The 15,073-nt window shown below is 41.2% G+C and overlaps 1 protein-coding gene across 1 annotated transcript in view; it reads right to left on the bottom strand.

The window, feature by feature from the left end:
• The window catches only part of LOC145409897 (ionotropic receptor 93a-like), a 188,990-nt gene extending 176,845 nt beyond the window's left edge, over positions 1-12,145 (bottom strand). The window contains exons 1-4 of the mRNA XM_080280162.1: positions 11,923-12,145; positions 7,001-7,221; positions 6,334-6,514; positions 5,969-6,068 (exon numbers count right to left, since the gene is read on the bottom strand). Of these exons, the coding sequence (XP_080136288.1) occupies positions 5,969-6,068; positions 6,334-6,514; positions 7,001-7,221; positions 11,923-12,145 (725 nt within the window). The remainder of the gene's footprint in view (positions 1-5,968; positions 6,069-6,333; positions 6,515-7,000; positions 7,222-11,922) is intronic.
• Between the last annotated feature and the right edge of the window lie 2,928 nt (positions 12,146-15,073).

Below are 15,073 nucleotides of genomic sequence, written 5' to 3'. Positions count from 1 at the left end.
CGTATGTTTTGTAAAACTGCAATACAGACATACGTAGCAGGTACAGTCAACGGCAAAAGTTCGCTTGCCTCCCCTGCCGCTCTATCATCTCTGTGATTCGGACTCGTGAGTGCGAAGCAATGGACACAGGTGCAGAGTATGGCTAACAGGTAGTGTGGTGTGATGTGGGGTTGGGGTGAGGATTGGGAGAGATAAGTGGAGGTTCCTCTGTAGAAACGAGAAGGCGTGTCAAGTCAGCGACCAAGATAACCCACATAACACAACCGCATCTCAGACAGGTAAGGATTCTGAGCCATACAGTTACTCTGTACTTTACCATTTATATGGTTTTAATTTATCAGAACAACTTCATATCAGTGGTTATTGGTGTGGATGAACTAGATTTGGCAAACCACCATTGTGTTTGTGATTCTCATGCTGTGTGGCATGTGAGTATAGTCACTGCCGTTCCGTGTTCCCTAATCATAATTCATCATAATCTAGCTTAAATCTCGGTAATTTGTTGGTTATATTAACACTTTAGCAAAGTTACTTTTGAAAGCGGATTTTTTTTACGGATTCAATATGTCTGTCAGACAATCAATCTTCATGCTGCCTGTATTTGCCTGCAGACTGACTGCTTATGTGCTTGCTTGCCGTCTACTAATATACGACACTTGGGAGTAGTGACTACAGATCAGCAGCATCGAATATACAGTACTCCTTTGGTATCTGTGAACTATGGTAACAGGGAACACTATGCGGCACTACTTGCAACATATTAACTTGGTAATAGGCACTAAATTATGAACTAGATTGCCAAAGAGTAGGATCAATGTCTCTTAGCTAATAAGTTTCCAACCTCCTCAGCAATGGCCACGGGAAGAGCAAATGCTGTCGAGGTCATCACTGATAGGGGGATAATTATCGGCCTATGGCAGGGAGGTATGGCCACAGTAGAGATTGCAGCCACAGTCGGAGTTTGTCAGCGGACAGTTCAGAAGTGGATCAGGAGGTGGCGCAAAGAGGGATCACTTCAAATGAGGCCAAGGAGTGGCCGGCCTGAGGTCATAACAGCTGAGCAGGAGGCTCAGTTGTTGGATGCTGTTGCAAACAGGCCACTGGTTTCAGCTGTGCAGCATACGCGAGACCTTTAACTCCAGTGCGATCCCCAAACATGTAGGCGACTGCTGCGAAGGCATTCCATTCACTGGTACACACCAGCCAGAAAAAAGTTTTTCACTGACCAACAGAAGGAGACACGACTTGGTTTTGCCTTAGAATCCTTGCATATGATCACATTTTCTAGGAAAATATGATTTTTACTGACGAGAAACATTATACATCAGTTGAAGCAGGGTCACGCCATTGCTGGAGATTAAACAATACCCGATTCAAGGCTTAAACTATTTAGCAATTAGCAAAATGTGGGTGTGTTAGTGTCAACATGTGGGGCTGGATGTGGGCACATGGGCCGGGAGAGCTAACTATTTTAGAGGGAAGATTCACTGGCGCACAATATGTTGAGGTGCTGGAAGAAGCTCTACTACCATCTGTTAGAGCTATGGCAATCCCACACCCAGAACCCAGAATATTAGTGCATGGCAACTGTCCCGTCCACAAATGCAGCATTGTAAACCAGTGGTTACATGATCACCCGGAAGTGCAGCCCTTGAACTGGCCAACAAAAGGTTGTGATATCAACCCAATTGAGAATTTGTGGGCTATAATGTGTAAGGATTGGCACGTCGGCGAGGAGCGGACTTGTCAGGGTTTTGAGATGGATGTTTGCGAGAGTATAAGGCGCCCACCCAACATTTGCCTTAACCTTGTGAACTCTGTGCCAGAGAGAATCGACGACGTTATAGACGCTGGAGGCAATTGGACAGGACACTGAGAAAGGTTTTCTAAGCTCTAAAGTGAAGTCTTTTTTTTATTTTGTTCCATACCACCTAACGAAGTTAGAAAAATTTGTTTGTCAATAAAGTAAGGGTTTATGTGGTATTTATACACGTTTATTGATCATTAACACAAACATCCTGGTATACGAAGTGCGTGGTATAATTTCTAAGATAGGAGGAAATGGTTGCTACCAACAGTTGCATAATAAATCTGAGAAAAATGACCAAGTATTGTTTAAGATCCCGCATTACAATCTGGTAAAAAAAAAAGTATTAAAAATAAATTAATAAGAGATTCCCCCGCAGGAATATTAATAACCCTAAGATACATTAGGTTTTATCTGGGACGAACAAAATTGCCTGGCATTATCCATTGTAAAATATAATACAGTAGAACCGTCCAAGGGGCTTCTGTGTCAGTTTGAAAGTTAAAGGATTTAAAATGGAGACAAGTCCCCGTCATGGCCGAGTGATTGCTTGGGTTTGAAAGTCGGCCATGGCGGTATTGAGCTCATTATAGATGGTGAGCTTGCTTAATAGGTAATATATTCAATTGGAATATTCATTTGATCATGAGCTATGCAGGAATTGACTGCAAATAGGGACAGTAAGTACAAAGAGTAAGAACATGAGACAAAACAAGAAAGAGCGGGAGAGCATGAGAGAAGAAAGACCTTAGAAATATTAATTTAATTCCTTGTATATATATATATATATATATATATATATATATATATATATATATATATATATATATATACATACACATCTATATCTATATCTATCCATCTATATCTATATCTATCTATCTATCTATATCTATATCTATCTATTTGTATCTATCTATCTATATCTATATCTATCTATCTGTCTATCTATCTATCTGTCTATCTATCTATCTATCTATCTATATTTAAAGAGAGAGAGAGAGAGAGAGAGAGAGAGAGAGAGAGAGAGAGAGAGAGAATGGGAGTAGAGTGAGTATGAAAGCGTGAGAGTGCTAGCGATACAGAATGAGGGAGAGTGAGAGAGCTGCATAAGCAAGAAGACAGAAGAAGGACCGATGAGATTCGCTACGAAGATTTAGTGGGGAACGTAATTAACTTGTTCCATGTTGTCCAGTAGCTCGCCACCATTCCCACAGTAGTGTAGTTTCAGTAAAATATATACTTCATATGAGTTTTATCTTCTGCGTTTCATTGTCTTATCTGACTACTTTTGGTTCGCATACCTTTAATCCGTATCGCCCCCCGCCCTTCATCCTCCTTCACCTCTCTCCCAACCCCACATCCCTCCACGCCATCTTTTTGCGACACTAAGCACCTATGTCCATTGCTTCGCATTCACGAGTCTGAAACTCAGAGATGATAGAGCGGCAGGAGAGGCGACAGTTTGGCGTGACCGAGCAATATAGAGGCATTGAAAGAGTTATAAGCATTCATAATTTTATAATAGTTGTTAATATGTAACAATATGTAACAGACAGATAGTTATGTCTGAATTCTCCAGGAAGGGGTTAGATACACTTGCCCATACCCAGACGCTCAAGTATCCCAAACACAGGATGAGGTCAATGATCAGGCGACGGAAACGTGCCCGACACACGTCACCAAGCCGGAAGCACGCACACGCACACACACAGACACACGTCACCGAACCAGAAGTCTCGGCAGTAGATTTATACCTCGAAATCCCATGTAGGATCTCAGGGAGCCAGAAAGAGCCAGGGAAGAAGGAAGGAGAAGGAGCGTAGCAGCTTGAGAGAGAGAGAGAGAGAGAGAGAGAGAGAGAGAGAGAGAGAGAGTGGGAAGGCGGCAGCCAGCACAAACTGCCCCTGACAATACAACGGGTCACGTCAAACTCTATAACTTTTACATTTACGCAACTGTCTCACAGTAAATCTCCGACTCCAATATTCTTATTCATCACCTCACCTCACTTACAATACGAAGGGATAACGAGAAAGAGACGTCCTTACCTGACGTTCTCCTACAACACCAACATCATTCCCTCTCTTCTCCTGGGTCTCTTCGATCGAACAGACAAGGTAAGTTGCCATGACTGACAACAGCAGAGTGCCACAAACCTGACAACCCACGGTGCCACATGACTCACAGTCAAGATGCCGGAACAAATGTAGCCAAAGTAGTACTCTTACAACCTGGAGCAGCAGATGAACACTGAAGGCTGAGTGGCTCCTGCAGCCCTTTTATAACCACTTGCATCCAGTCTATACCGACCCATCCCCTCACACCGCACCAACCAGTGAACACCTTCTTTCCCTCTTACCACCCGCTCCCCTCACACCATACCAGTGAACACCTCCCCATCCACTCTCACCACACCAGTCAGTGCACATCTGTTTCACCAGTCTGTCCCACCAAATTATTAAACCGTTCGACAGAATAGGTAATCAAGTTTCTGTTACGCCATTTAAAAGTTAGTCTGGTGAAGAAATGGTGATCTAAGATATCTCACAAGCACAACTCCTTCAGTGGCTGTAATCATACCATAAATTTGTCATTTTCCATAGAAATTCTGAAGTACTGTTAAGCGATCACATATGAATCCTGTAGTTTAGAAAGTTAATGTGATAACTGTTTGTCGATAAGAGACATGTATTATCAAGGACACAACTATCTTCCTAGTTACCTCTAAAGAAAATTTACACATGGCGAAATATAATGAAACCTCTATCCCCTCTAGTGCGTGTTTCAAATGGTTCGATTTCTCTGCTATATATTCGTCGAGCTTTTGGAAGATACCTGTGTCTGTGTCTGCACAAAATAATAGAAAAAGCACATACGCAGACTACTTGCCCAGGAAAGACGAACATAATTCGTCTGAGAGAAACATTAACATTCAAAAATTTCAGAAATTATGTCATTGACCCTGATACAGCTAAGAATTTTAATTTGACAGGTACCAGACAACATTGTTCAGTCAAGTCATTGGGTTATACACTTTTACCAGACTTTCAGTGATTTTACTTTTGGGTCACTGGCATCAAATATTTCATATCAGTCATCTTGTTTCTGTTTTATAGTTTAATAGCCAGACAGATTATACCTCTCTTGCAACTAGTCATAATATTCCTGAAGTGCACACGACAGACCACTGACTTCAAGTTTCGAAATATATTTACCTACAGACATATTGAGGGGTGAATGCTGACGTCCATGGAAAAAAAAAAATTGCATTGACACTGGAAGGATCTGTCATGCTTTGTATTAATATCACTGTATTTATTAAGAAACCAATAAATTTGGTACTTTGCGTTGTTACAAATTTGGGAGCTTACAATGAAGAAGTGAAGTATGACTTTCATGTGAAGCTCGTCGTCGGTACTAATGAAGTTCGTGGTCAGTGGTGGTGGTGCTGGTGGTGGTGATGATGGTGGTGGTGTGTGTCTTGGGTGTCCACCTGGCCCTGCTCGTCCCATTTGGCCCAACTACACATCTGCTCCATCACCAGCATCGCCACGGCCATTACAAATCCACATCCCAACACCACAAACATGCCCTGAAAATGAGCAGTATTACATGTAGTGCCGTAATCCTTTCCTTTATCAACTAACTCACAATAATCCATTAACATCGGTAAACTAAAAAGTGACATGTTTAATGCAACTCATTAGTGATATTTGCAGTAAATTTACAAATAAAATTTACAATTATATACTTAATGCGAAGTTTTCAAACACGTATGGAAGTTATTAAGTAAACTCTAACAAACTAGTGCTTTTCCAGGCCATCCTAGAAGTCTGTGGCAGGACCTACCCACAGGTTGCTGAGTGAGAAGGCAGAGGTGACGGTGATGATCCTGGGTGGGTTCTTGCAGGTGCTGGAGTTAGGATGAGAGAATTTCTGCCATCTATCATACAGGCCAGATTCCACTAATGAATAAGCCCTGTCTTAGAAAATAAAATGGTTAAAACATTATATTCGTCAAGTCAGTAAATACCTAACATTCTCATGTCTATTTCGACTTCGATGTAAATATCAAGTATTTGCAAGTTCTGTGTAAAAATAGACAGGACCATTTTTATCGTTAATATTTTAGCTACTGACAAACTGTTCAGTTCTTACAGCTTATTCAGTCTTGGCATAAGAGGGCTGTTCTTTTGGGCCAGCATGGCTAGAGGAGTGGTCAGGTAGCTGCTCCGGGACAGATAAAAATCGCAGGTACCTGTAAAAATATTTATTGATGATAAAGTGATGGGACTATTATACTGTAAATTCGAATAAAGTAGTACTTCTTGCAAAGGCTCTAAAACTGTCATTTGTCGAATGACAGGCAGTGATTTTCATTTAAAATTCTTTCCAGTTACTCATGTCGAATGAAGCCCCTCCCCTAATTGTCATGAAATTTAGCAGATATGTTACATTTTTAGCACAGACTAGAAAGGTACGGCCATAAATCATTCTAATGGACATGAAAACCACATTATAACCTGTGCGAGAAAAGATCCTTGGCAATACAACGTTATAGACGATGTCCAGGTCAAACACAACATGACTGCCATCCCGTACAATGGTCTCCAGGCTTTGGGGTAATTCAGCGAACAATCTGTAAGCCACTCGTTCTGTGCCCATCAGGTTCCCCAGCTTCCAGAGTGGACCCGACGTGGCCGTCTGAAGTACAGAAGGCTGTCAGTGATCCTCAGCTTTAATGAAAGCTTTTGATTACATAATTAGGTGAAACTCAGGAAAAATAATTGAAATTTCCGTAACACAAAGCAGTTGTGAAGTTGTAGCAGATAACAATTACCCGTTCAGCACAATGTGAAAATAACTGACAGTCAGGGTTTGAAAGTACATGAACTGTTCAGAACAGGGGCCAACTGTAAGTTAATTGCTTGTTCTGCAAATACTGAAGGACTGATAAAACAATACTTTTGCCAATAGTTTTCTGAATGGAAGAATGGTCTTCGCAGTAGGGCATACTTTTATCAATAAAGATGTGAGAAGCTCACAGAACACTTTATGAGTGACTAGAATCTGCGGTATTGGTTTGACTAAAAATATCTTGGGTTGCTTTACTGACAACCCAAACATTCTTGGGCACTGAACAAAAAATAATACATGATTTTCAAGTACATTACCAAAACAATTGCTTACTTTAAGATAGTGGATGATCAGCGTGTTCTTGACAAGAATTATTCCAACATTAGACTTGTCAAGAACGTCATCAAGTCTCTGGTATGGATGGTCGATGTATCTGACTGCCAGGAGGGACATGAGGTTGCCGACATAACTCTGTGTCAGCACAACCATCATCAGCATCCACACCCCAAGCATCACACGACCCCACCACCACCGACTTTTAGTTCTCTGTAAATCTGTTACAACAAAAGAGAATTTAGTATCACAGAATAGAGATTCCAACAGTAGTTGATGGCCTGCCTTGTCAAATGCTGAGAGCTTTTTCCTGTAAGGTATAGTTTAACATTTTCAAACCATAAGCCAAAACAGAAAAGTGGCTTTTTTTCCATGCCTAAAAGAAATGATCTATTTCAAATACTACCAGTGCAATAGTGTAAATGAACTGTGCATAACCTTTAAATGAAATATCCAAAGTTAACTTTACTTTCATTTTGTTAATGTCAAATCACTGATAGCTTGAAAAGGCAAAACTATAGCCTATTTGATCTGATCTGGGAAGAGCCTAAAGCTTTAAAAGCTGGCAGTTGATTGGTTGTCCAATTGCATTCATTATTAACGATGAATCTTAAAATATTTATATTAAATTGGTTTTAATAACCGTTTGACAGAGATTTTTTTTTTTTATGCGAGGAAGAAGGGACCAAAGGCCGCGGCCCGCAATTGTTGTTCCTTCCAAGAGAAAAACAAAATACAAGAGAGAGCCAAATTCAAGATCCGATCATTTCGAGATGCCTGGACACAATGCGTTTGAAAGACTGGAGATCATAGGAAGCAGGAAATACAGACAGAGGTAGATAGTTCCAGAGTTGACCTGTTGCATAAATGAAGGACCGGGAGTAACGCTTAACTCTTGCATTAGAGAGTTGGAGAGAAAAGGGATGAGAGTTTGCTGCTAGACGCGTGCTATGTGCCCGTCGTAGAGGTGGAGGAATGCATGCAGATAGTTCAGAGGAGCAGTGACCATTCAAGAAGCGATAGAAAAGAGATAAAGATGAGAAGACGGAGGTTGAAGGGAATCAGTAAGAGGAGGAAAGTTAGTGAGACGAAAAGCCTTTGACTCCACTCTGTTGAGAAGAGCTGTATGTGGGGAGCCTCCCCACACATGAGAGTTGTATTCCACACAGGGGCGGATAAAACCCCTGTATAGAGTCAACAATTGTGCAGGGGTAAAGAAGGAACGGAGTCGGCTTAACACACCTAATCTCTTGGAAGCAGATTTTACAAGAGATGTAATATGATCTTTCCAAGATAAGTCCCAAGTAAATGAAACCCCAAGCATGTTCAAGGATGATGCAGGATTAAGCTGAATATTATTAAACATTAGTGGGTGTACCTGTGGAAGATTTTGTCGGGTTGATAGGTGTAAAAAGTGAGTCTTAGATGCTTTAAAAACAACCAGATTATTTTTACCCCAGTCAGAGATACGAACCAAGTCAGACATTACACGTGCCATAGCCTCATCCCTTGTTTGTTGAAGTAACTGCTGAGATGGACGATGCTGGAACCGAATGGAAAAGTGAAAGGTGGAGTCATCAGCATAAGAGTGGATAGGGTTAGATGTACAGCTTTGAAGGTCATTGATAAATAAAAGGAAGAGAGTTGGTGATAGGACAGAGCCCTGAGGAACACGACTGTTGATAGATCTAGAAGAACGATGGCCGTCTACAACAGCGGCTATAGAACGACCAGAAAGGAAGCTAGAGATGAAGGCACAGATAGAAGGATACAAACCGTAAGAGGGCAGTTTGGAAATTAAAGCTTTATGCCAGACTCGATCGAAAGCCTCTGAGATGTCAAGTGCAATGGCAACGCTTTCGCCAAAGTCCAGAAAGAAGGATGACCAAGAGTCTGAAAGGTATGTGAGAAGATCGCCAGTGGAACGTCCCTGACGGAACCCATACTGATGATCAGAAAGAAGGTTGTGACAGGAAAGATGCTTAAAATTTTTCAATTAAGAATTGACTCGAAAACTTTTGAGATGCAAAATATTAAAGCAATTGGACGATAGTCAGAGGGTTGGAAATGGTCACCCTTCTTTGGGATTGGCTGAATGAGAGCAAACTTCCAGCAAGAAGGAAAAGTACAAGTTGATAGATAAAGGCGAAAGAGCTTGCCTAGGCAGGGTGTAAGCACAGAAGCACAGTTCTTGAGAACAACAGGAAGGACTCCATCAGGGCCATATGCCTTATTAGTATTGAGGCCTGAGATGGCAGAATTTACATCAGATGAAGAAATTTTAATGTCAGCCATGAGGAAGTCAGAGGGGGGAAGTGATGGAGGAACAGCACCGGATTCGTCTAAAGTGGAATTGGAGGAGAAAGTCTGAACGATGAGATCTGCTTTATCAGTAGAAGAAATAGCTACAGAACCATCAGAGTAGAAAAGAAGAGGGAATGATGATGAGGTAAAGTTGTTAGAAAAGTTTTTGGCAAGGTGCCAGATGGAACTGGAAGAATTAGAGTTGGAGAGTTGAGAGCATTTAGTTCGGATGAAATTATTTTTAGCAGAGCAAAGAACAGACTTAGCACGATTCTGGGCAGAAACGTATAAAAGATGTGATTCAGGAGTGGGTTGGCTCCGGTACCTTTTATGAGCCCTCTCCTTGTTGCGGACAGCATTAGAACAAACGTGATTAAACCAAGGCTTTCTTGCATTAGTCAGAGGATATGAGAAAGGAATGTATGCTTCCATGCCCGAGAAAATAACCTCCATAATGCGCAAGGCACACCCAGATGGCTCACGGCCATGGAAACAATAATCATTCCATGGAAAATCAAAGAAGCACTGCTTGAGGGCCTCCCAATCCGCAGCTCCAAAGTGCCACAGACGACGTTTCTTTGGAGGGTCAGCAGGCCGTACCGGAGCGATAGGACAAGTTAAGGTGATAAGGCTGTGATCGGAGGAGCCCAACGGAGAGAAAAGATTAACAGTGTAAACAGAAGGATTAGTAGTAAAGAAGAGGTAAGGTATGTTGGGGCTCTCTCCAAGGCAGTCAGGGATATGGGTAGGATGCTGTACAAGCTGCTCTAGGTCATTAAGGATAGAAAAGGTGTAGGCTAGTTCACCAGGTGGATCAGTGAAAGGAGAGGAAAGCCAAAGGTGGTGGTGAACATTGAAATCTCCTAAAATGGAGATATCAGAGAAAGGAGAAATGGAAAGAATGTGTTCCATCGTAGAAGTAAGATAGTGAAATAATTTTTGATAGTCAGTAGAATTAGGAGATAAGTAAACTGCACAGATATATTTAGTCAGAGAATGACAGGAAAGCCGAAGCCAGTGTGTAGAGAATTCAGAAGAATCGAGTTCAGGATCATGAGAACAAGATAGGACGTTGAGTACATATACGCAACATCCACCTTTGGCTTTGAAGTGAGTATAGAGAAAGTAGGAGGATACAGAAAAGGGTTTGGTGTTAGTTGCCTCAGACAGCTGAGTCTCAGTTAGAAAAAGAAGGTGAGGTTTAGAGAAGGAGAGGTGGTGCTCAACAGAGCGATAGTTAGAGGAGAGGCTGCGAATGTTGGAGAAATGAAGAAGAGAGTCAGACAGTGGTTCCATGCAGCTCGAGTCGTCACCGGAGGAGGGGAGAAAGGTGGGGGTATTTATGGTCCCCCCCCCCCTGGGGACTCTGAGGCCACGTTTAGTGCTGCCATGATTTTTTTTAAATTTTGGGAAAGGAAGTGTAGTGTGTACTGTGCATGTAGTTTGGTGCTGATAGTTAGAGAAACTTGTACTGGAGAGCATGCTGGCCTACTCTCTGTGTTACTGAGACACTAAAAAAGTTCAGCAAAGGGGGATGGTCAGGAACTAGTCCTGAGGGCTGATGAAACGGGAGCTCCAGCTCTCCCTGTCATCAGCTTTCCATCCACCTTGGGAGTACTGCCCTGCTCGACTGGTGCTACAGTCTACTCCTCAGATTGCCCAAGTAAAATTGTATATATATATATATATATATATATATATATATATATATATATAGTTATCTGCATAGATTAATTTTAAAATGGGGCTTTACTACGTTTATCAGATGGTCTAGAATCTAGATACATGCGACATTTTGATTTCTTGGGACAAATAAAAAACAGACAAATAAAGTTTCCCAAGTACCTTGATATTTTTTTCTTATGTTCAGGCAAGTTAAGGTAAATTGTGTCATTACTGCGATAGTTTGTAAAACATCCGAATTGCAATGAAATATAAAATATCAAATGAGTTTCCATGAAAGATAGATAATGGGGGAGGCCAATTATGGGATGTCCCACTTGGCTAAGCAGATGAATATTCAAATTAACTTGAGAGCGTTTTGCTGGTGCATCAATTTGCATCATGCTTTCTACTTTCACATCATTAGTAAGTTTTTTTTTTTTTTTTTTATGTTTTTAGTTTCGAATATCTAGTTACTACTTATAACCGAGCTGTGACAAAGTATAGGCTGTAAAATACTGAAAAAGTGACAGTGATATATTGCTTTTTCACCCGTGTCTACCCGTAATTTTTCATTGCAAATACGATGTTGTACAAAGTTAGGTTTTACATAATGTCGCACTAATGAAATAATTTACCTTAATTTGCCTGAACATTGGGGCTAAAAGCCGAGGTACTCGTGAAATCTTACCTGGACCTGTTTTGTTTTGTCCCGTGGACTAAAAATTTCATACTTATCAAGGCCATTAGATAAACTTTGTAAGGCCCCGTTTTTAAATTAATCTAACATTTTATCTGGTCAATCTTTTCGTCAAACGGTTAATGAAACCCATATAATAAAAATAATATAAAATGCGTCGTTAATAATGAGTGCACTCAGACAACAACTCAGCTGCCAGCTTTCAAAAGCTTAAGGCTCATCTCTTCTCAGATCATATCAAATAGGCTATAGTTACCTTCTTGCAGCAGGACGCGAAGGCAGTTAAAAATGTTGACATCTACGCTGCCTGGTTCTTGTGTGTTGGAAGGAAAGCAGAAAGGCAGGAGCAGCATCACTGAGCACACAGCCAATAGTGCTATTAACAAAGTTGCCCAAACCATTGGAGAAAGAGGCAGTAGGAAGCCCCACGGGTCCGCCTCAGGACGACCACGGGCAGCGAGAACATGGTACCCACCCATGAAAAAATATGCAGAGTATTCCATCCACTGGCTTCTACTAAAATCCAGTAAAATTGGTCCAGGGGTGAACTCCACTTCCTGAAATGTATTGTCTAGGTAAATGTATCAAAGGAGAATAGAATACCTGCCAGGATTTACACTCAAGAAGTCTAATCTGTACCAACTCTTAACCCCCTCTGCGGTGCAACTTCACATTACCGACAGCATACCCTCCTCATGAAGATTATTTTATGGAAATATCAAATATCAGGTGAACAGTTTTCTATCTACAAAGTTACGCAGGACAGTGGTAGCTAAAATACATATTATTTTAAATGTTTCCCGGTTAAAATTAGTGACAGTTTGGCTGAGTAGGTTGGAGTTTTGCTTGAGAATATGTAGTACTGCTTTTAAATTAGGAAAGGACAAAATAATTAACCAAAGTTCACCTACAAAGATCAGGGAGATTCCCAACAACAGACATTCATAATTTATGTATCAATGAATGTGGCAGTTGCTACCACGATAACCTAGCGAGAGAGCATTGAGCTTCAGCTCTTCAATCTAGACATCTAGGAGGTGACTGACAGCAAGGACAATAATCTGAAAATTGTTTTTTTGAATTATCCTGGCTGGATCTAATTGGCAGAAACTGGCATGACTGACTGCGTCTGAACATAAGTTCATTTTCTTAAAATAGTGGTTGTAGCAGTACTTCGAAGAAGCACTCAACAAAAGACTGACGTATATTTTGAGTCTGATCCTTTTTTCTACCATATTCTTTTACTCAGGAAAGACTAGACAATCAGTTTAAATAGCTGAATCGATGTATTAACTCACTTCACTTGCGATGAGTCCCAGCATGCCAGACCAGGTACCATCACTCTTCTGCAGGCCCCAGCTTTTGTCAAGGGATCTCAAGTATGTGTACCTGTCAGAGAGTTTTGAAAGCAGTTACAACAACGTATTTGATTTACCATTAGGTCCACGTTGCATACTGTCGTTCAAACGAACTATGGGTCATACTGTAAGTAGCTTTCAAGATTATCAGAACATCTATGCGATTCTTCTTAACACTATACTTTAATGTCTCCTTGTATATTATTGATGCAAACTATTCCCGTAAAATATTGATATACACAACACAGGAGAAGGCTAAAGTGTGATTTGCAACATGATTCAGTAATTAAGAAGTGCTATGAAGCCTTTTACGACAACCAAGAAAACAGCTGTGTATATAAGAATGTGTGCAACCAATAGCTCACGTAAAGTTCATAGCCGTGGACAGTATTTCCATGATATGCCCGGCTGCACCAGTAAAAGTAAGCCGTTTGCTGCCAGGTATCGTTGGGTCGTCTACCATGACAGCCGACTGCGAAGGGTACTCCTCGGCTGTCACCATCACATGGGGCCGGTGGGGAAACCTGCAGCAAGAGGTTGAGGTCTGATGCGGCCATGGACTACCCTTACAAAATTCGGGCATGCCTTCCATAAACTAAGCACCAGCTAATGAAACCGGTACAGTGAAAAGGTCAGTGGCATTTCATCTCGTATTCCAGCATTCAAATTATGTAAGATATATTATAGATCCAATGTTGTCCATTATACCAGCTGACTGCATCCACACTCTCCTCACGTGAAAAATGATAAGGTCTACTATATTTTAACATAGACGTTATGATAAAAGCATTCACATATTATTTTAAGGATCGTCGAGAGTTACAGACAAGAGCTCACCGTAAAAATTTCTTGGGGAAAAGATTTGGTGGGTAGACTAGACTTAGACTTTGGTCAGTAGTCCACGATGCTACCTGTAAAGGCCGAGTTTCTGGATCAGTGAAGGGTAGCCACGAGAGCACTCTGGTCCTGTTGACAAAAGAAATGAAAAGATAAGAAAATAAATAAATATGAATAAAGCCAATGTATCAAAGTGAGTAGTATCACCTCAGATAAGTGCTCTTGTCCATAGAAAATGTTTAATGCCTAAGAACTGGTGAAGCATCGTCGACAACAGCGAGTAGAGCGCTGGTGCGTGATAGAGTCTTGTGAAGGTGGTGGAGGGTGTGGAGACGATGGAAAGGGAGGCGAGTGAAGGCGAGCAGCCTCGTTGTGTGCACCGACAGGAGGTGGTTCTTGAAGGTGGACTCAGCGAAGGCGGACAGGAAGGTTGGATCCTCGCTCACTACCACCACCGTCACCCACCACGACACATCAAGAAGCTAATGGCAAAAAAGTAATCAACAAACCGCGTGAGTTTTAAACTCATTAGTCCTAATAGGTCTGTTTTTAATCTGCTCTTGCTATTACACACACACACACACACACACACACACACACACACACACACACACACAAATGTCATTAGTTTGCCTCTCAAAGTTATTTTATGAACCTTTACATGCTGTAGCCACTTACCCGTCGAGCAGTGACGATAGCCTGGGAGAGGTTTTCACGAGTCGTGTTGGCGTTTAGTTCATTATTTGTCACCCCAAACACTCCGACTCCCCACGGAGCTTGTAAGTCTTTTAGATCCTGAAAAAGAATGCATAGTTATGAATTATACCTATTTAACACCTCTGACTCCAGTCAAAGTAAAACGTGTAACAATGAATGCATCTTGAATTTGGCTAATATTCTTTGAAGAGAACATGTTTGGAAGTTCCTGTCCTTGAAAACATCTTCCACAACTGACTTTATGTAACCTAGAGCTTTCTAGTTCCATATTAGTACTTCCATAGGTCTGCCACATTCATCTGCCAAGCTGAGATAATGTTTCAGTCTGTTCTTAGGATCTGTACCAGTGAATGTGTGAAGTAGTGTATCTGTTATATATCTGACAAATCTTATTTTTACTGTATTTTCCACTCTAACTTCCTTAATCCACTTCAGAAATTGTCTAAGTTTTGCTTAATGCTAACACTGACGCACTTGCATCACAGAGAACGCCCA

This window comes from Coenobita brevimanus, chromosome 83 (assembly GCF_032717465.1).
Source record: "Coenobita brevimanus isolate Jiangsu-jjx chromosome 83, ASM3271746v2, whole genome shotgun sequence".
NCBI classification, from domain to species: domain Eukaryota; kingdom Metazoa; phylum Arthropoda; class Malacostraca; order Decapoda; family Coenobitidae; genus Coenobita; species Coenobita brevimanus.
Note: the sequence above shows the minus strand (reverse complement) of the source record. Positions and strands in the feature narration are given on the sequence as shown.